This window comes from Pocillopora damicornis, chromosome 3 (assembly GCF_964200805.1).
Source record: "Pocillopora damicornis chromosome 3, jaPocDami1.2, whole genome shotgun sequence".
NCBI classification, from domain to species: domain Eukaryota; kingdom Metazoa; phylum Cnidaria; class Anthozoa; order Scleractinia; family Pocilloporidae; genus Pocillopora; species Pocillopora damicornis.
In genome coordinates this window covers 2,954,803-2,977,492 of record NC_142672.1, presented here as the reverse complement: position 1 = coordinate 2,977,492, position 22,690 = coordinate 2,954,803, and the positions used below count along the sequence as shown (strand labels likewise).

Below are 22,690 nucleotides of genomic sequence, written 5' to 3'. Positions count from 1 at the left end.
TGGCGGAAATTATTTCTGTGACGTCACGTGAAAACGATCTATAAGTTACTGACTACCCAACTGTTTTTTTTTTTCTGTTAGTCTTTCTGCTCATTTCTCACAAGGTGGGAAAAGCAAAGCGGATTGAGAAGCGTAACGTCCGCAGCCGACTGGTTAAACAGGTTTTTCTACAAAATAACCAATTCTCCAAATAACCGTTCAATATCGCAGGATATGTGCACTCTATTCGCGCGTTATTTGTACTTTACTTTGTCCAGCTGGATAATAAAGAGATTCTCCTCTCATCGTCTGTGGTTAACGAAGTGAATAAAATTAAATTGGAAAAAAGTGCGCATCCGGAACTGTAGATTCACGTTCAAATATTTGTCAGAGAGTGATGCGAGTGATTTCACCACAACTAACATAAAACTTCGGGTAAAATTCTTCAGATAGTGAGTACAGTAACTTAGTGTTAACTCACGACCTTGAAGTACGCAAGTGGCTATGAAAAGTGAAAATGTTCGCAGGGTAAGTCGTCCGTGTCGGAGTAAAATATCCGTTTAAAACACATTAGAGGTCGTCTTCGAAATTATGGTCGTCAAATACACATGAATATATTATTTGAGTTTCACTGAATTTTATTACAATCGTGGTTAATCAGTCTCCAGCAATTTAAATTAAATCTAGGATATTAATGGTTGTCATACATTTATTGTTGAAACATCGCTTAAAACAACACCATCCGAGAGATACTGAGGTTGAAAATGAAAAAGAAAAATTCCCCGTTTGTCATACCCTTTCATCCACTTCTCTCCCAGCCCGCATGTCCCAGCAGCTATGGCAGTGAAAAAGTGTAGTACCATTGTATTCAGAGATCCTATCACTTACAAACTTCATGCATGGGTCATACAGACCACTTTGTGAGAAAAAATGGTGGTTATCTTGAAGGAAAACATTACATTACTCCCCTCTCTTCACGTCCTTCAAAAACAGAGCTCGAAGGATATTTCAGAATATTGGGAATAACCTTACACAAGCGCATCTCTTGTTTAAGTGACTGAATTGATACCAAGAGCTTCAATTTCTATCTAATTGTGCACCTACCTATTTTTCAAAATATCATTTTAATTCCTTGAGTTTTTTTTTACAATAAGTGATACCAAAATATTTTCAGCGCTCCCCCCTTTGGTAATAATGCTATAATCTAACTGGTCAGTCTAGTTTTCGTACGATGGCAACATTTTTCCTCTAGTCTGAAGCAGCACCCTATGAGCATAATTTTTTGTTTAAATCAGGATTATAAGAGTTACAAATAAATGGTCGAAATATGGTGACATGGAATGCTGCCCAATCCAACCCTTTGAATAAAAAACACTCGTTTTGAATAAGCGAGTTCCTTGAAAATACAAATGTATATAATATTTACGTGTGAAAGTAGATCAATAAATATATAAAACGGATAAAAAAATGTATTTAAAAGCATTTGAAACACCATTGGTCAACAATCTCTAAAAAATTAAACTAAACTACTTTGCTATAAATAAATTACTCATCTTAGAGCATCTGAGATCACATTACCTCAGAGAAGAGCATTGCTCAGATTTTCTCGCTAGATTGTACAATGAAGAAGTTCTTTGTGCAAAGAATTATCGCCCTTTCTTGGAACTCAGTTCCCGCTGTCATACACGGGCCACTACAGCCTCAGCCCCTTGATTTGACAAAAATGCACTTCTAGGAAGGTTTAGGCCAATATGACTTAAAACCTACAAGAGGTTACACTGCTGATCCAATGTTCAAAATATTAAGGTATTCATACATGTACGCTGCTTTGAATGTGCGTATAATTTTGCTTTACATGAATCTCTTTAAAAATCCATGTGATAAGCCAAGATCATAATAAGTCTTGTTTTTCAGTTTCTCTTATGATAAATTAACAGATAATCCGCCATAAAGAGACGAGAAAACCACGCATTTATGTTTAGCTTATCTTTAGAGCAATAAGATTGAGGAGTTTAACAGCTAAGTGTGTAATAAAGCGATGTATTTCTTTCATCAAAGTGATTTAGTTGTGGCATGGCAATAATCGGTTCACCTGGAAAAAAGCTAGTTCTTTTTAGTACCATTTCTGGTCTCTCTTACAACCCAAGTCTCACCATTTGTATCTGTACAAATGAAATCTGGATTTCGACTTCTCGTGTCAAACTGTGATTTGACTTCACCGGATGCGTGAGTTGAGCCATCTACGGTGTTATATTTACTCAACAAGATAATGATCCTCTTCTGATATTTCCATGGCCTGCACTAGTTTACTGAAACTGGAGTCTGGATTTGCAAGCAAAGCAGCTGGAGTGTCAAATTCTGCAATCTGGAAAGAAATCAACTTGTAAAAAAAACTGATCAAAAAACCGAAGTTTGATCTCTCTTAACAAACGACGAGCACTTGAGCATGCATTGAGCTACATGGCTTCATGTCTCTCGAAATTTCTGTTTTTCCCTATTCAGAACAGCATCTGTCTTATTTTGCTGAAAGTTAATTGTAATTCCTGCACGCCTTAATGAACTTCGTCTATCACTTAAGCTAGATCACTACAGATCACAAGCAGAGGTTCAAGCAGCTCTGTTTTTTCATACTGACCTTCCCATGATCCATGACAAGAATCCGATCAGAATCCATTACTGTGTGCAAGCGATGAGCTATCGTGAGAAGAGTGCAGTGCTTAAACGACTCACGGATCGTGTCTTGAATCTTTGAGTCTGGAGAAAGTAAATTAGATCCTCACTTTAAACAAAGAAAAAACTAAGGAAGCTTATTTCTAACTCTTGCAGTAGTGATCGAGAAAATAAGGCAATAATACAGCGTCGATGTTACTTCTTTTGTGCTCTAAGGAAGAAAACTGGGAACGTTTTTGTTTCTCAAAAATAAAAATTGCCTTACTCAAAGTTCATTACAGTGAGCTGAAGTACGTGTAACATTGACCAACATTGTGGTTGAGCTACATGAAAATTAACGAAAAAAAGACTTGGAACAAAGCATCGAAAAGCAAATCATGTTTTACCTGTTTCAGGATCAATTGAAGCTGTAGCTTCGTCTAGTAATAGAATCTGTTTAAATAAAACTTACATTAACAGGAAGATAACAGAGAAACACGTGGAAAATTATCACAAAGTGTGCAACTATTATCCAATGAAGACAGTTGCTATAATTAACAATAATTCATTGTTCCGCTCAGCGGCGAGGTAAATATCCACCACATTCAACGTCACTGAGGTGAGTAATTGTTTTATTATATACTCGGAGGTAAATGGTAGTTGCTACTCATTTCCCAACCAGCCAATCAGAGCACGCGAAAATCACTTTTAACTTCTGTGGTTTATACTAAAAGCAAGATATTGATAATATTCGGTTCTGATTCATTGAAACTAACCTTGCTATTCCTCAGCAAAGCTCTCGCCATACAGATCAACTGACGTTCACCCACGGAGAAGTTTTCGCCATTTTCAGAGACTGGTGCCATGAGCTGAGCAGGCAAACTGTCCACCTGAAATGAATGATCAAACCTCAACTGATACATTTGCAGTAAATTATGTCAACGTGTATAGACATCCTATAGAAAGTGAGCCATATGAAAGGTAACTATGTTAGGATGTCAGTTGGTTGAGGCCATGCTGTCAGTAAACCAAACAAGTTTAAGAGATTAAAAATCAAAGAGGCAGCGAGCCACTGAACTCGGGAAATGAATGATGAAGAGGTATGAAGTCGAGGTCACTGAACTGACTTCGTATTTTTAAACTTTTGATCAAGTAAGGTCACGCTTTATGTACATGGTCAATTGGAAAGCACATTTGTCAGTTTCACATACGCTCTGCATATGTAGCGGAATGAATAGTGCCTCTCCTTTCAAGCGAAGGATCCTTGGATTTCGCTATCAGATGATCTGCCAACTGAGCTACAGAGAACTTGTTGGCGAGCGAGGCCATAAGCTCGAATTCAAAATCGTCCTAGTTGTATACTGCAACAACAGCTATGCCGAAAATATCGTCTGTTTGAATAGATTAAGAAAGATGGTAAATTGTAAGCTGACCGTCGAACATCTGTCTTCAAGTTTACATAAGTTAAACAAGGAAAGTAAAGGACTCTAAAAAAATGCATACTGAGAGGTTAAAAAATATATTCTGCAGGTTGTTTTTGTTTTTGCTGTCTTAAAGTGTAATACAAAAGAAACGCTGCCGTCTAGCGTTTTATTTTCTTGGTAAGACGTTCGGTTTTCGATCAGCCTCACGCAAATACACGGATATTCAGCCACCTCAAGTTTCACTCATAAAACGTCGTTACAGGAAGGACCCACCGTTTCTCGTAAATGTGCTCTCTCGAGGGCAGTCCATATTTCATTGTCACTGTGTTCTTTGAATGGATCCAAGTTGTACCTGAAAAGAAAAGATTTTTAAGTGAAAAAAACAACAGCGAAACAATGCAAAACGAAAGAACAGCAGATGCCAATACAGCGTAAGAAGAAATAATTTACCTGACAGTACCCACAAATAGCACTGGGTCCTGAGGGATGATTGATATTCTGGAGCGAAGATCTTCCAAACCTGGAAGATGGTTTAATTATATCTCTTGTTGTTGTTGTTGTTTTTTTTTAATGAATCTGGCTAGTGGCTAATCTCGTTTCGTATAGTCTCTAAACTTAAAGAACCGGTTATTTACACGAGGTCTGACTCAAACCACGGTTAAACAAAAGCGGTTGGCCTTAGAGATTCTCTATAAAAGGGTTGAGTAAATTAAATGAATGTCACTCCACTGGTAGCAAAATTAACCTTCAGATCAAAAGGTTCGGCTAAATCGTAGACAGTTCAGAACGCAGTATTGTTAAACAACGGCTAAACTTAGTTTAAATAACCAGCCCTTTAAATTTTTAAAAGGAAAGGATTTCAACTTCCAGAATGACAGACCCACCGCAAAAAAAAAGCTGTCGAAATTTCATAAAATTGTCATAGGCCTACAAAAGTCGTTTGACCCCAACAAATCGCTTTGGCGAGCGAGTTATTCCATCCATGCGCTTGAGCTGCCGAGACGATCGGTTAAAAACCACATTAATCAGGATAAAAACTACAACCAAGGGAGCCAGACCCAGAAGAAACCATAGAAACACTGTGGCAATCATGCCGCTCGAAATGTTTTAGATCACAGAAGAGGTTAAAGGTTAAATAGGTTAACAAAGGAGCCCCAACCGTACCACAAAATAAATGCCAACACAAAAAGACACTGCCATGAAAACCTGACCAAACCTCTTGTTTATGATGGTTGAATAATTTACTCTGCGCAATGCCACTTAGATTTCAAATATGCTTATAAACCTTTATTCATAAATGGCTTAATTGCCACATTTGCCTGGCAGACCTTGACAAAAATCTAATTTTCACTCAAAAGTACGGCCAAAAACGTTTTTTTGCATGCTCATAAAATAATAACAATCATGTCCACCATTATGAAAGCGGTTAATGGGGTAGAAGTCGATGGGATCCAGCTCTAATCAAGAAAAAGAAGGGCATTTTTACGTTTTCCTAAAACGAAAAGCCATTTCAAACAGCCATAATATGGTTAATAACTGTTATACAAACCTATTTGACGTATGTCGACATCATCAATATGCATGCTGCCCTGCTCAGGCTCAACTAATCGCCATAGCAACACCCCGAGGGAGGATTTACCAGAGCCTGTTCGACCGACAATGCCAATCTTCTCACATGTCCGGATTTCAAAGGTGATATCGTCCAACACCAGAGGCAACCCATCGCGATATCGCATCTGTCCAACGTAAAAGCTATCTAGAGTTTCTTTTTGTATTTTATGAAGGTAACAGAGTTACAAAGGCATGACTTTGACGCTGCTGCTGGGCTACAATAACCAGGCAGTCGTTTTCCTACATATAAAAGACCCCTTACAGTAGACCTATTTTTCCAAAAGGGTAAGGGGAATCAATTTCTCTTTGTGGTTAGATTTCCAGACTATACAATACTTCGATAACCATTTATATGATAAACTAAGTTATAAACGCCTTTTGATTGGTTCTAACTTATGATCTATGGAAGGTCAAGGTCAGATTTTTTAATCAGATGAAACGAATTGATTCCATATTGCCTTGGTTCTGTAAAGTAATATGCGGCAGACGTCAGTATGCGGCAGGAACATCAGTGGTTCCTACCACACTTTTATGTCATCTATAAACTATCATTGTGCCGACCCAGGGCAGCATGTAATCTCTTTATTAATTACATTCCGGGTTAGGGCGAGTATAGGAGAGATAAATGTGAACAGACGGACCCAAACCAAGATCAAAAGCATCCATTTGCCAACCCATTGTCTGACCCTTTCGCTTATTGACAAAGTTATACGAACTGAAAATATTCTGAATGCGCTGAATACTTGAGCATATTCAGCAGGACAACGGTCTCCTTACCTTAACACCTGACATCTTTATCACTCCACCATTTGGCCAATCAGGTGCAGGTTTCCTATCCGGGATTTCCAGTTCAGCTTCACTGGGCACAGAGCGGATATAATAGCTGATTCGCTCGACGCTTGTGAACCGCGCCTCTGTTTCCGCCACCTGTCGGACAGTGAACTGGAGCAAGGATGTCATCTATACATAGTAAAGGGAAAACGTGTTACTAAGAGACTCCGATTATTGAGAACGATTATTTTTGTTTTCGTCTAGTCTCGAGCGTGGAACAAAAGAAAAATTCCTCATAAGGAATCGAACCTCAGACCTTCAGATTCTGCGTTTTGATACATTACGACTGAACCACAGATAATCTAAGGTAAGCCAGACCATTGCGAGCGTGGCAGCGTTGTTCCATGCTCGTGTTAAGACTGAAAAACATCTTTCTCTATTTAACGAATTCAAAATCTACGGTCTTTCTAATTCTGTTTACACACATTTCCACATTTCTGATCCAAGCAGTGTGCAGAACGACTCTGAGCTGTATGAAGCTCAAACTTACGAAACATACGGACAATTGTCTTGAAATCAGCTTCAAGGTATGGGAAAAAACTGAATGTCCAAAGAGGAGAATGTAATGAAAGAGTTGCGCAAAGTTTCTTGCAATCCTGTGATTTGTGGTAGGTAGGTAAGTTACAGATGGCTAGCGTGTTCCTGCAATTTTCGTACATATGTAGCTATTTACACCGCGTAGAATTTGGAAAGTGACGATTTGATCTGCACATATTAAGAAAACTTAACGCAATTACATAAACTAAGGCCTGTACTAGGCTTACACCCATTCCTCCTAGATACCATTGCGGGTAGCAAAGAATCCGCTAAATTAGTCTCCGTTTCAACAGATGGCTTTGTATCTCTGTTAAGTCGTGTTCAAGAACTGTCCACTTCCGAATTCTTCCCTCAGGCTTTATTTTCTGAAATGTCTTTAGATGAATGTTGCAACTAAGGACTAATTTGTCTCATGACATAATAATGTTGACCTTAGGCTTTCTTACCCTCAGCGAGTACGTCAACACAAGACCTAAAAATGCTGGAGGTAGAGTTCCCTTGATAAGCACCACCATCAGACCTGCTATGCCAACTATACAGATTGTCAGCATGTCAAGACGAACCGCCAACCAGCGCTGCGCGCAGAAAAACATGAAAAAGGGCCTTGTATTCTGATCAAGGTAGCGTTTAAAAGCTGCGTTGAATTCGGTCATCTTATTGTAAGCGTGTAGAGTGGACAGACCTTGTACCGTGGCGGTTATATGTGAATAGATTGGCGAGCGAGTTATTCCATCCATGCGCTTGAGCTGCCGAGACGATCGGTTAAAAACCACATTAATCAGGATAAAAACTACAACCAGGGGAGCCAGACCCAGAAGAAACCACGGAAACACTGTGGCGATCATGCCGATTGAAATAAAAATACGAACAATGTTTAGTGACGATGCGTCAACGTTGAAAGGAAGATGTATGTCTATTTCATCAAGATCTTTCGAGAACCTGTTCAGAATCCTTCCAGTGGGTGTGGTGTCGAAGAATGCCATTGGAGCGCGACAAACTTTGTGAAACACTTTGTCGTGGAGATGTGAGGATGATTTGAGCGTGAAGTGGACCATCAGGTAGGATTTAATCAAGATTCCTAAGAAGAATCCCACAGCAGAAAGGGTGTACACCATGATGTAGAAGTTGTTAGTAGGATTTCCGGCTATGATGCCGGATTTTTCCGGAGTTATATTAAGAAATTTCTGAAAATAAATGTGAATACATCAACCGCAAGTAAAGCATATTTTATCTTCCTAGGTATATTAGGAATATTGAGTGGGTTTTGAAAAGCTTCAGCGTGGTAAAAGGAGGGAAAACGAAAGAAATAATGCTTTTTTCCTATTGGTTGAGTGGAGTGAAGGAAAGTCAATGCCATCTCACATTACCTGAGACAAGCAATTGAAGAATCCCACTTTTCGGGTTTGCTGAGATAATGAGTAGCACGAGACATGTAAAACTAACCTGTTCAGATGCTGCATTCAGCCAGATGCCGAGCCACGTATCAATAAACAACTGTCCACAGAGACAAGCCGTCACAAATAACATCAGGAACAGAAATATACAATAACCTACAAAATAAACACAAAAGTGTCTTTCGCCGTCCCTTGGCCTCAGCTTCCGTAATCACCTAAGCAAACTATACTACCCACTAGAGAAGAATATCGCTCCACAAAGTCATAACGGTTATTGGGACAATTTCGGCCAATTACAGCAACATTCATTCAACATTCATTCAACAGCGCATTCACTTGAGTCTAGGCCAACTTGAAGAGCGACATACAAATACGAGTCACAAACCAAAACGTGAGGAAGAAGAGGAAAGATCAATCCCTGTTGTAAAAGAACATCTTGAAAACTGTCGAGATATTTTTGCCACTTCGGCTGGTCTGAATAGTCTGCTCTAAGACTAGTTCATATTAATACCGCCCACATGAACAGCCTGAGGCGACGACAACATCGCCATATTTAGTGAGAAAAACAACTTCTCATCAGCAAGGGTATATGTTTTTTAGTTTACATTGTCAATCTGCTCTCCCGGTTCTAAATAAAAAATTTAAGTTTGCATGGTTAATAGAGGAACCAAACGAAGATAAAAATTTTCTGCTTGTAAAAAGTTTGAAGCGGGTCCCACTGAATCAACCAACCTCCAGCAGACTTCATGTAGGTCTTGTAAGTTTGAAATGTCACTGCTCCTTCAGCTCGATCTTCTTGTTGAATAAGTTTGCCAGCTGTGATCAAAAATGAAAACTGTTAAACGATTGTCACTAACTTAGACCAGACAAATTGAGAACCACAAAAATATTGGACTACCAGTCAATTCCCATTTCATGAGCTGATGCTCTCTTCGTGGCTATTTTATACTTCTGTTTGCTTATACCTGCACCGAAAGAGGCATCATGCAAAAAAAACACAGGCGTGGGCAAATATTAAGGAGGACTCATCGCAGTACAAAAACTAAACTGAACGGTCTATTTTCGATGATGAGTGAGTAATTTCGTATCAGATTTCCAGGCGAGGTCACCAAGCAAGGTGATCATTTAATGCGAAGCTCACGATTTCATCATTATTTGTTATTTCCAGAGGCAGCCGGTTACCTTGCTGACGTCTCTCCTTTTCATCCACCTCTCTCCTAGCAGCCGCCTCAACCTCCAGTCCACTCTTCTTCGAACTTCGCCGTTTGGCACTGCCACGGGAACGTCTGCTAATTCGATTGTTGAGTTTGAAGGGCTCAAAGTTGCCATCCGTGAAACTGTCTCGAGTAGAATTATTCCTTTGACCAACTGAGAGTGTCCTTTCAACAAGTTTGCGGATGCCATCTGGTGATAATGGCGTGGTAGGACTGTCTGGTTTTTGTTGTGCATCAGGAGTGGGAAGAAATGCGTCCTCTTCGTCTTCAAGAAGCTCCTCTTCGACTTCTCTGATGAACAGGCGAATCAAGGTGGCAAATTCCTTTAAAAAAATAATAAAAATAATAATGATGATCATGATGATGATGATGATGATGATAATAATAATAATAATAATAATAATAATAATAATAATAATATCAACAACAATAGAGGGGTACAAGATCGCCCAGCTAAATGTTATCATAGATGTGGTGGGCGGGCGAAGAAGATCTGAAGACGGAGATGACAAGCATCTATGGAAAAGCAGGAAAGCAAGTTTTGAAAAGAATGCAGAAAGCAGTACTATGCACCACTCTGAACATAGACAGAGTGTTCAAAATCACGACATCATAAAAATTGCAACATTTCATCAAAACTTTTAGAGAATTTTTTAGTTATGAAGAACTTTTATTTATATATTCATAATTTTTAGACCTTTTATGTTAGAATTCTTGTTTAGCAGATGGATCACGTAGTCACACCCTAACTTGTAATTTTTTAATGCATCCAGAGGCTTTCACTGCGTATTAAAATACTTATAAAAAGATCAACAGTTAAAGCTACTACGCTTTAAGGTTGAAGAAATCATCTGTTATCGCGAGCAATTTATTTTGTAACTTAAGGGGACACACTATCAAACAAAAATTACGAAAAATTCACAAACGAATTAAAAAACCCGCTCAATATTTGAGTATAAACAAAAGAGCTGTTACCCCATTATTGCGTATAAGTTCTTCATAGGTCCCTCTTTCAGCAATCTTGCCACTTTTCATGTATAACACGACATCACACTGACTCAAGTACTGTAAACAAAGAATAAAACATGCAGCTCATAGTGCACCGTAATAACAGAACAAAGGCTATCAAATGCCAACCTTTACACAGAAATTTCACCGTAGGCATTCATATAAAAATCTCCGACTGAAAATTAATTCTGTGTTCCATTCCAGGGTTTTGACTCGTTCTCTTTTGGCAAAATTAGAGACTTCTTCAAGCAATTTGCCTCCTTTTTCCAGACACACAAAGTAACCAAAATGCATTTCGAGCACAAAAAGAGCGTTACAATGTTTAAGAATCACCTTGATTTTGACTCCATCAACATATTATATGAAATTCGACATAAAAAAAGGAACATTTCAGCCAGAAATAAAGCAGTTGAAAATTTCAAACTATTTTCCATTCCTCTCCAGATCTGGAAAACTACATACATTAGGCATATTTCTACCTCATTTAATAGAATCCCGACTCAGTGGGTTGACAAGCCGGTGACCTGCTTTGTTATCGTAGATATCCATTCTAACTCGCCCCAAAACAGACTCGTGCCCACACTGCAAAGTAACAACCCAACGTACCTGTAGCTGATGTGTTGCAAAAATAATGGTTTTATTCCAAAGGGCTCCTTTAATACAGTGCTTGAAAATGTGCTGTCCAACATGCGCGTCAACTGCACTCAGTGGATCATCTAACAAATATATATCCTACATGAACACAAATAAGACACAGTCATAAAGAATGACGAAAACTGTACATGTTTCGCTTTTCAAAACAGAATGATCATCTCACCATGTCATAGTACAGGGCTCTTGCTAAACTGATTCTCTGCTTCTGTCCACCACTGAGATTAATTCCGCGTTCACCAATCTTCAGCATGAAGACATAAAGAAATCATCACGGAAGAGTGAAATTTGCATGATTGTCGAAAAATCAAAACCAAACGCTATTACTAAACAAAGTTAAATGTCTTAACGAGGTAATGAGAACTCAAACCAAACAAAGCGAAGCGGTTAGCGCGTGGAGAGGGCTGGGAACCATTCAATTTTTTCTTCTGGTTGGCTGAAGGGTAGAGGTGTGAAGACCAATCACATAGCGAAATGAAGATCATTTTTACCGATGTAATCCCGAATCACTTTCGAGATTTAGTTGAAAATTGCTCTAATACTCATCAGGTAATCTATCCCTTTGGTTAAATATCCATGTTCCAAACTAAAATCTCTTCCTTTCGTTCGCCATCGAACTGAAGCCAACACTTTCCACAAACAAAGAAGGTTTAAGAGTCAGTCGTAACATTTTGTCACCTATAAAAACATTTTACCGAAACATTAAAAAACGCAAGAAGAAGGTAATTTTCACCTCCGTTTCATCACCATTGGGTAATATTTTAAGGTCCTGCTCCAAACTACAGGCAAAACGGGCAGTTTTATATCTGAAATAAAACGTGAAAATAAAATAAAATCATTATCAACACAGCACATTTGCATCGCTACTCCTAGCAAGCCATCGATTTCTAGTCTACTGATCCCCTCCCTTCCAAGCCTGACTCATAAAGCGAGGTCAGTTGGTTTCCACTTGAATTTTTTTTTTTAACCGGAAGATGGACACAAAGAAAAGCGACCAAATATCACACACCACTTATAAGTTTGTCTGTATGGCTCGTAAGAACGCATTGTAAAGTTGGTTCACTAACCTTGAATCATTGTAAGGTTTTCCCAATAAAATGTTCTCCTTTACTGTGGCGTTCATAATCCAAGCCTGGGGTGCAAGTAATGCGCATGTTAGGTGCAATGCAGCGGATACACTTAATTGATTGTGAACATGATCATCGCGCGAGGTATAAGACCGAATTCAGTCGCAAGCTGACATGAAAGTAGATTGAGACGTTAGATGAACAGGTTTGGGGATTTTTCTCGCAGTCTTTACATTAATGTAAAGTACTGGAAGTAAAGTCAGACAGCACTATTCTGTTTTGGAGGTACAGTCACACGATACTAACAGGAGGTACAGTCACATGGTACTGATTTGTACCGGAGACACTTTGGCACGTTATTTACCTGTTGAGCGACGTACGCAATGGATCCACCAATGGTAACATTCCCCTTCTGAATCCTCATCTGAAAAGCAACATGCATTAGATTTATGCATCTAGGACTAAGTGTTACTTATGCAGTGCAATGAATTAATACAACTTTATTTCATACACTACAGCAATAAATGCAAAGATCTCTTCCATTCAGTGATCAAGGAAGCACACAATGTCTTGTTGTTTGGGTTAGTACTGTCGATATCTTTTTCACAAAGCTCAGAAAGTGAAAAGAATAAAATGCCTCTGCGTCTTTCCTCGCTATCTGTGAATACATCCTTTAAGTAAATGAATGATTAGTCATGGACTAGGAAGTGCTTCCTTTCCAGTAGTCTAGCGCTTAAGTCGAAATGGCGATTTAACGGTTGAAGTAGACAGCGAGCGATTTTCTAGTCTTCTTCCCAAGCTACTAGCATGACGAACCTGGCCAAGGAGAGCTTGCAAGAGGGAGCTTTTACCACTCCCCACGCTTCCACAAACACCAATCAAGGTTTTCTGTTAAAAAGACAAATGAATAAAAAATAGATAAAAAAGAAACGCAAAATAAGCCGCCAAGTCGGCAATTAAACTTCGTGTAACGAATTCTGTGAAATACTTAAAGATACTCAAATATAAAAAAGTATAATACACAAAGATACCTTGTTGACAGTAAGATCGATGTCAAACAATGTTGACTCCAGTGTGGTTCGCACTTCAACAGGGCCACGCCCACGGGGCCCACCCTGTTTAGACCCTTTCTTTGTAGTATTGTCACGCCCTTCCTCAAGAAGCTTCAAACCTACAAACGTCATAACCTGCCATTTACGGTTTTTCGAACTTGACAAAGGGGTCTCCGAGACCAGAGGTTCAAAACACACGAAGTACTTTGCTCAAATTGGAACGAACAATTAAGACATCTGTGATAATCGTTATCATACTTAATTTCCTTCACGGAAAATTGGACATGAAAACAGAATAAATGCAACTTTCAGTTCTACGGTGCATTCCGTTAAAGGAAATCGTCAATCCAGGACTGGGTTACTCATCCGTATGCTTCTAATTTTATGCAAATCGTTTTGTTCCAAATTCCTCTTTCAGGCCCACAAAATTATAAATGCGTAAATTAGACCTGTAGAGCCAGGAAATTTTGTGCAGAAATTATAAACTTACCATCCTGTCCGGCTTTTTCAGCACCTTCTCCGTTCTGTTCCTTAACCTCATTAGAGTGCACCTATAAACGACAGACACATATTTGACATAGATTATAAAGATTTCTTTGGGTAATGGGGACCTCCTCTTTTCACGAGACTCTTTTAAACATGCTGTTTTGCCGAAGCTCGTTGCCCAAGAGGTCTGGGTTTATAGTTGCCTGACGCTATTAAAATCAGGTATAACCCATGTCGATGAGATAAAAGTTTTTTAAAAGGTTTTAAGTATAAAAAGATTTCCGGGTTTAAAGAAAAGAGTCCACGAAGCTATTAAACATCAACTTGGCACTAATTGATATGTTTCTCCGTCTCTTTTTTCTTTTTTTTTTCTTAGTAGCACAAACACTTCTTTTCACACCAGTTAAACGGTACCTTGTCCCAGGCAAAGGTAGCTCCTGATATTGAGAGAGACACTTGAGGGTCGGCTGGTCTTTCAACAAAAGGCTCAAGTTCTTCCATTACCATCAAACTCTAAAAAATTTAACCAAATAACGAGTTAGCATTTAGCATGCAATTACTGTAATAGTACGATTAGTTTAAACAGCTGCAAATTAAAGATAATAATATCATCAGATTGATCAGGACATAAAATTAGTTCACCTTGTTGAACGTCTGTTTCAATTAGTCGGGGCTTTTTACACTCTTGAGTTGTAAGACATCGTGAAATTTTGGGATTAAATAATGAGCAAACTGGTATTTTCATATTCTCTTAAACACTTTCCAGTTAGATCTAATTAAAATAGATCATGCTGGATTGCTTGAGTGTTCTTACAAAAGATGATTTCCAGTGGGCTCTTTGATGACATTTAGTTACAGTTACAACACTATAATGCATACCCGAAGTCTTTTCAGTGCAATCCTCCCTTCAGCCAGAGATCTTATCCCAAACGGTAAAATGGCCAAAGAAAACACCAAAACATTGAAGAGCGTCGTCACCGTGAATGCCTGGAGAAAAGGATGTTATCATAGCATCAAATATAATCTATGTGGTAAAAGCAGTTGACATGTAAAACTAACGGCAACCAAAACAGCCTAACAATGGCGGAGGTACCATAAGACAAGCACTAGTGTCTCTAAGGCAATGCACTCCTTAAGTAAGAAAGACAAAACCCATCCTGTATTCTCATTGGCTGCCTGAGCAGGTAAAATGGGTCTACTTATTTTTCATCCAAATAGATACTTCTTACATTGTACTTCTCAGCCTTAAAATAATTTGTTTGGCAGTTTCATCTGCAAAGGAGTCAAAGAATTCCTGATCCCTCCATCCTAAGACAGGGGAAACAATGATTGGTGCAAAAGTATTTTTCTATTCACTGAGACCATATGTTCCACATTATTATTATAATAATTGTTATTATAAATATCATTATTATTGTTATTATTACTATCATTGTTATTGTTGTGATTGCATCATCCATTTGACAGTTTGATTTTAAAAAAAATTTGATTATTATTATTATTATCAAAAAGTCTAATCCTTTGTTAAGTAAGCCTGTTTGGTGGGTATAGGAGGCTGTGCTGGCCTTGTATTGGTGTCATATTGGTGGAACACAAATGCAACATGGAGAACTTGCTTTGAACCATAACATACCCATATAAACAAGAAACACTCATACCTGTGATTAAATTAATTAATTGTGAAGATTAAAGATGAATTGATAATTACTAAATGATTAATAAATAATTAATTACTTGTGAAGTAGTGAGATTCTTGCCAGTAGCAACATGTACACTGAATGTTGCTACAGTGGCAATAGTTGGGACAATTAATGCCATGGAGATGTTTAACCCTTGGAGAAAAGCACTCTTCATGAGGTGCTTTCTCTCCTGATGACGAATACCTAGAAAAACAAAGAATAAAAGCAAATAATGATTGTTCAAAACACCTCCACTACATAGACATCAGTGCCAATAGTGATTACCATGCTAGAACTGAACTGCAGTAAGAAACATAGAGACTAAATGCAAGATTATGAATAGAAAGGACTGAGTTTGACTGTTAGTTAGGAACATTGTGTCCTTTTACACTGCTGCTGTCCAATAGGATCTGTATCAAATGGATTCCTGCACATTTTACCGGAGAAGGACTTATTCTTGAAAACACTGAGTGTAATCTACTTTGATCACTTTTTTAGGTTTATAGTCAATTGATTGCTCCACTATGCAAGTTTTTACCTACACTCTAACCATCTCAAAAGTAGAGCCGCTGTGTGTCTGCCACACATTTATTCACCCTCTGTTTGGCAATAGACTGATTTTTTTCAGTCCTGAGAGTGTTAGATCAATGCTCTTGGACAGAAATTGTGAATCACAACTGACATGTCTGACAAGAAGGTGTCAATGACTTGACCTACAGGACTGGTGAACCTGTGGATCAAGTAACTGAAAATGATCAGCTATTTAAAAAATGGCCACACCCATACCACTTATTGCTTTAGCAAATGACTTCTCCCAAGCATACATCTTGATAAGTTTGATACAGTTCAATATTTCATTCATCATTCGGACCTTAAAAGAGGAATACATAAACACAAAGTTGAATCACTTCCATGTTGGTCAAACTTGGGGACAAAATACATTGTGGTATATTGGCGGTTGCACCAGAAAATTTTGTCTGCATCAGGTATAATTCTCTATAAGTGAGGAATTTTTTAAAACAAAAAGTTACAAAAGTCAAGTCATCTTTAGTAAGTAGCAAAAAAAAAAGAAATTAGCATGTATTGACTTAATCTAATTGAATTTTGCAAACTCCCTGGCTCACTAATTCTACCGCTCTTAGTTAGAGGGACTGGTAATGAGAGCAGAAATATCTCAAGTAGGGAACATTACAACCCTAATATTGCACATTCAGTGTGAAAACCACTTCAGAACTGTTGTCTGATTGGCTCAACTGGGAGAGCACTGGGATGCCATGCAAGAGGTCATGGGTTTAAGCACTATATCGGACCAACACAAAGGGCTGGTTATTTCAGCGGTGGAAACAGTGGAAGGACATATTTCCTAAATTAAACCAACCCTCTTATTGAGAAAGCCTGAGGTCCACTGCTTGAATAAAACCATAGTTTGGGTTAGAATCATGTAAATAAGGGCTTTAAGGGTCTAAATATGATGCAAAAGGACTGAAACTTGTCTCTCATGGCTTAAATGTTGTTAGCTGACAAAGGATGTTTAAGAAGGATAGGTAACTGTACATGAATGTTAATTGTCTGCATTAAGAGAGGTAGAGAAGGATAGAGAATATACAACATGTTGCTGTTCTAAATTTCTTTCTTAATTGCTCAGGGATAAAATATGCAGTACATGTTGATGCTAAAATTCATTTTATAATCATACACTAATTTGGTAACTGTTATTTTATGGAATGTAAAATTTTGCACCTACCCTCTGATCTGACACTTTAACTACTTTGGTGCGAAATTTTCCTTGAAGTTTACCAATAACAGCCTGACAAAAACAAAAGTAACATAATTATAGATGTTAAAATTGCCGAAAAAGTTTTCATAATTTTCAGACTGTATGCATCACTTACAGTTAAATGTTGAGGAGAGGCAAAGACAAATAGGACATCTACACATTTATATTATTTCATATTGCACCACTGTTTCATGCTTTTTTTATTATGTTACCTGGATAGGAAAAAATAGAAGAAATATCCCACATCCTATCAAAGCCGATGGGCCAATATAAATAACTGTGTAAATGATTGTACATGTGATGACAACTGGAAAACCTGAAAATTTAAAACCAAAAGTGTCTTGTTACAGCTGTAAATATTTGTCAACTGACAAACTAAAAAGCTCATTGTCAGGCCTTTTAATATGATTTAAGTATCATGGAAGCAACTTGGAGAAAATACAATTCCTCGCTAAATGAGAAGCCAAAAGTTTTTTCCCCAGCATTTCTTCAGTTTTCCCTGGCAGTTCTCTCACCCATTTATACTCCTGAATGGGGAGATGTTAGGAGAATAAGATAGCCTAACCAAGGACATGGCACAATGATCCAGCTAAACCTGGATCCAATAAGCCAGCATGTTTCACACAGTATCAACAATAGGAGCACAGATGGATTATAATCAATGGAGATTTGTTAAGAGTCAAATTAAATGTACATCATGATTAATAGGGCTAGCTAATTGTTCATGATTTTTCATGACCCAAACTTAAACTCCAGGTCCCACTTGTTTGATTGGTGGAAAACGCTAGCCATTGAATAAATCTCTACCAGGTAGTGCAGTAAATTTTGTAAATACTTATCTGCTTGATAGCTATTTAATCATTGGATGGCATCATACCCCCTTTGAACAACTGAGCGCAGGAGTTAATTACCAGGCCTATGGAATAATGTTTATAAGTGGTACACAAAAGAGTATAAATGCAGAGCTTGAAATATTAATTTTTACAGCTTGTGGAAAACAATGACCTATCACAATGCATGGCATTGAACACTAAAACAGTCATACTCCATATCAAACAATACACTTTCTCACCAAAAACAAAGCTGCATAGAGCTACACCTTGATAGACTCTGTCTGCATCAGATGCACACAAGTTCACAAACTGTACAAATAAGGATGAGTTTTATGAGTGAAAAATTCCTCACTTTTTTAAGCACACTTTTGGTTGAAATATAATTGTCACTTAATTATCTGCAGCAGAGATGGTACAACACCAGATTAACATATCATAAGGAAATCCTTCTGATATTGACTCTTAATTGACAAAATCTTTTTATTCCAATCAAAAGAAAAACAACCTGGGATTAACTCAAAATGTCATTTTAAGAATCACAGGAGAAGTTCAATATTTCCTGTTCACTTGCAAATAGAAAAAAATGATAGAGTAATTGTCAAATTATTAGATCAATGTCCATATCTGAGCAATTTCACACCTACCCCTCCCCTAACCTAACATTAACCCTAACTTGTTATCAGTTGACTGTTGTTGTTTTAGGGGAGGATGCAGACACTGATCCAAATTGTAATGAAAATAATTTCTCATACCTCTCCAATGGACCTGTCTCCCACATTCCTTAGTCTTGAAACCTTGTTATAAACCATTGTTAGAATCATAGCTCTAGCCCTGGTTCCAGTGCGAGTATTTGTGAAAAATGACATTGACAAGAACACACTCCTCCCTACTTCTGCCAATAGCAGCCCAATAACCTAATAGACAATGCAATTCATCAATATAAAAATGACAAAAAACAAAATGATAGTAAAAGTGTATAGTTTATATTATGTCAACACATGGAAGGGAAAACTTTTGATCCTGTGCTAAAGAGTTAAACTTGATTGTAATTTTAAACTTTTTCCCCTTTTTCTTAGTTGTTGTGCAGCAAAACTGCACTGTTAGGAAAAAAAAAGAACAAAATGAAGATATTGAAAAGCCTTATATTCAAACTATTCCTAACAAAGTAAAGTAAACAATAACAACATGTCACTGGATACCATTTTTATAATTCTGTTTGGAGTATTGCTCTATGATGACTATTTCTGAACACTCTGATTTCAGGCTTTTCCATTTATGCATAAAAATATTTCTGAAAAAGAAAAAGTCAAAGGTCCTATAACCTACCCAACCAATTCCTTCCAGTCTTGAAGATGAATCCTTTTCTTCTATATATTCCAGAATATTACGCACAAAGATTGCCTATAGAATATAGTTATAAAGGGATACAAATGTTACTTAACAGTACATAAACCATTTTCAAAAGCATTTCTAAATCTAACACAAATGTGAAAAAGATATTGCCAAATTGAAGAGTGTAAATACCAAAGAAATTGCACAGTAAATCAGAAAGGTTAAAATGCTGTGTTCAAACTATTTTTTCACTTCTTGAATTATCCACTCAAATAAAAATTTTGAATTTTGCAGATGAAACTACAAATACACTATATAGAGAACTACATCAGTTAACTTTTTTAGGGAAATCTTTTGGCTGCCAAAAATCATGTTGCAGTTTAAAACATTCCCAAATTCAAGGTTTTCCTATATTAACCAAGTCCAGACATGTTTTTTGCTTAACATAATGATTTGTTTGCCAATTTACCAAATAAGTTGGGAAGATTAGGCAATACAATGAGTGTAAGCTGTCAGTATGTGTTTAAAATAAGACGATTAAAATAACCACACTATGAGTAACATACTTATTCAAAAATACTTATGCCAGAAAAGCTGAAAGTCCTAATCTCCTTCAAAGTTGTCATTAAATAAATTAAAGCAGTTTTACTTACTGGGCCAAGGAAGCTGATAAGCTGGGATGAAATTAGAAAAAAAATGCCAAAAAAGATTCTTGTTTTCACTCCTCTTCCGACAACTCTGACAATGCTTGCATTATTAAGTCCTCTTTCTTTTACTTCTTCATTCCACAATCTTATTCCTCGCTTAAAATTGACTTCTGCAGATTCATATGGGGAAATTTTATCAAAATCTTCCAACTCTAAAGATCCTTTAAATCCTTTACGGATGACTGGAGTCGCCCAGGTCAAAAACATCAGTGACAAAAACCCTGCTTCGTCAATTGCAGGTTTAGAAGGATTCCTAAAAAAAAAAAAAATCAATCATTTCTGTTCAATATCAGTGTTCAGTCTACTCTCTACAAACTTGTTTTAACCCTCTGACCCTTTAAAGTGGCTAGAATCTAATTTCTTCTAACAATATCACCCCTGAATCACATTTAGGTCACAAGAATAAAGGAATTGATCACCAGCTTAAGAAGCTCTTGATTTTTACACAAATTCTCCTTGTCAGCACTTAAGAAATTTATGGAGAACAGTATGGAGAACTTGTAAACTGATATTAGGGTGTAAAGGGTTCAAACTACAGGGGAATAGACAGTTCTTTCAATCATTCACACAGCTTACACAGTGATCTACATGCATGTTATTGGAAAAATGTGATGTCTTTTTAAGAAGTTGAGGTAATTTATCTTGTCCTCTTCATAAGCAGTTTTCTTCCTTATTTTCAGCCTAGCAGGTGAGGGGTTTTCCGTTTTAGAGTATGTGAAAGGAATACGATGGTGGAATATAGTTTTATAGTAACTACATAAACAGACCTCCCTCTATGAAATAACAAGAGATGCAAATCGTTTGAAAGCGCAACTTGTCACGCGAACATTAGGAAATGAAAGAATTGATGGACAAATTGAAAGTAATTCCAATAGCGGTTTTTTGTGATGCGGGTTACCTTTTTGATCGAAAAGAAATGGGTGTCATCTAAGATAATTGGTTGCGGTAAATTTCTGTACTGTTCAAAAGTACAACTTTATTGTGAATATTTACACAATTTATTACCGTAGAGGTGGAGAATAAACGTGGTGTACGAGTAGGAATACGAGGGACCAATACAGACGATATCGACACAAACAAAAAGAAACAAAGGACAGTGATAAGATACTCAGTCAACCGACAATTGATCCCTCATAAATATAAGTTTACACATCTAAGTAAATACGATATATACACTCAAGCTGTTATAGGTTAGGACATATTTTACCTTCGTGCGAAGGGCAAGAAATTTTTCCAGTTGTACTTGGAAAGCCCTGTTTTCCTAGAGGGTTCTTCATCGGGGTCATTTCCGCTATGATTTCCTTCACTAGTTCTGCCATCAACAACGGGTTCAATGCTAATCAACTCAACCGGTTTGTTTTGTTTCGCAGTGTCGCTGGTAAATTGAACCGAGGGCAGCTCAGGTTCGTCGGGGGAACGTGAGTTTGAGGGACTTTGTCCTTGATCTGTGCTTATATGTGCGTCATTAGATTCCTCAGAAGCCATGCTGCTGCTTTACAAAGATCACTAATAAATTATCGTCTAAAATTTCTTGTTCTAACTGAATGGTTGCTGGTCCATCGAACCTTTATACTTTTTGACGTAACATGCTCGTTCCCAGTCGTATGGCTTATCATAAATACAGGATGGAATGGAACCGTAAGGAACACGATGGAACAGGGCGGACGGAACGGGAAGGTCGGGCGAACCGGAGATGTGCGAAGATCAGGGGAGGTGTTTCCAAAAAAGCAATTTTCAGTAAGGAAACTGAAAGTGGTTGTTTGGGTCGAACGGTGGATCTTTATCAATACTTTAAAATGTAATTCAGCTAAGAAGTTCGTTCATTAATCGAGTTACCGTAAATATCGAATTGCCTTTCTTAAATCTATTAGGGCCTGGTTGCACTGGAGCAAATTCAAAATTTTCCAATTTTTCTCAAATCGAGCTAATATCTTTTAATAGACCAAAACTTCGGTGATTGACATATACGTCAAACACAACCTATCTCGCTCTTAAAAGATTAAAATATATATATATAAATATCGCACGAATTACTGCTCGATAATGTACTCTGTTTTCTTCTGCTGATATTGATCAGCTGGCGCTACCTTTGCTGGCTTTGAAACTTGTGATGGAAGGAAAATTTATCTTTGAAGCCGTCTTTTCTCCAAATTGCTGCCAGTGACTGGATATGGGCCCAGGCTACGAATCACAGACATTCGATAAAAACAGCGCTCAAACTCTTCGTTTACCTCAAAGAGAAAGGAGCAGCTGAATGTTCTGTCCTGCAATCGCGCGCAACAAACTAGACTTGTGAACCAAGGTATCCAAACACTTTTTGTGTAACATGAGAGCCCACTGGTGGTAAGATTGTTCAGTAAAATCTTTATGACCGGCAAATAAGGCCTGAAATTCAAGGAACCTCTGACTGCTACAGTTAAACTGGAAAGACTGCTGGGACGATCCAGTCACGGAAGATA

General features: G+C 37.7%; 1 protein-coding gene across 1 annotated transcript; it reads right to left on the bottom strand.

Moving 5' to 3' along the window:
* Positions 1 to 599: 599 nt before the first annotated feature.
* Positions 600 to 21,958, bottom strand: LOC113666369 (ATP-binding cassette sub-family C member 5). Its single transcript, XM_027182145.2, has 32 exons — positions 21,439 to 21,958; positions 20,178 to 20,484; positions 19,519 to 19,593; positions 18,945 to 19,106; positions 18,432 to 18,501; positions 17,572 to 17,675; positions 17,327 to 17,389; positions 16,369 to 16,453; positions 15,638 to 15,786; positions 14,783 to 14,890; positions 14,318 to 14,416; positions 13,908 to 13,968; positions 13,397 to 13,536; positions 13,182 to 13,253; positions 12,730 to 12,789; positions 12,366 to 12,430; positions 12,032 to 12,104; positions 11,465 to 11,542; positions 11,254 to 11,379; positions 10,615 to 10,704; positions 9,608 to 9,962; positions 9,158 to 9,241; positions 8,475 to 8,581; positions 7,478 to 8,215; positions 6,441 to 6,623; positions 5,602 to 5,788; positions 4,503 to 4,572; positions 4,326 to 4,404; positions 3,405 to 3,518; positions 3,036 to 3,081; positions 2,615 to 2,733; positions 600 to 2,344 (listed from the first exon to the last, which is right to left on the bottom strand). The coding sequence occupies exons 1-32, from the start codon at positions 21,714 to 21,716 to the stop codon at positions 2,234 to 2,236; spliced, it is 4,458 nt and encodes a 1,485-aa protein (XP_027037946.2). The 5' UTR covers positions 21,717 to 21,958; the 3' UTR covers positions 600 to 2,233.
* Positions 21,959 to 22,690: the final 732 nt, after the last annotated feature.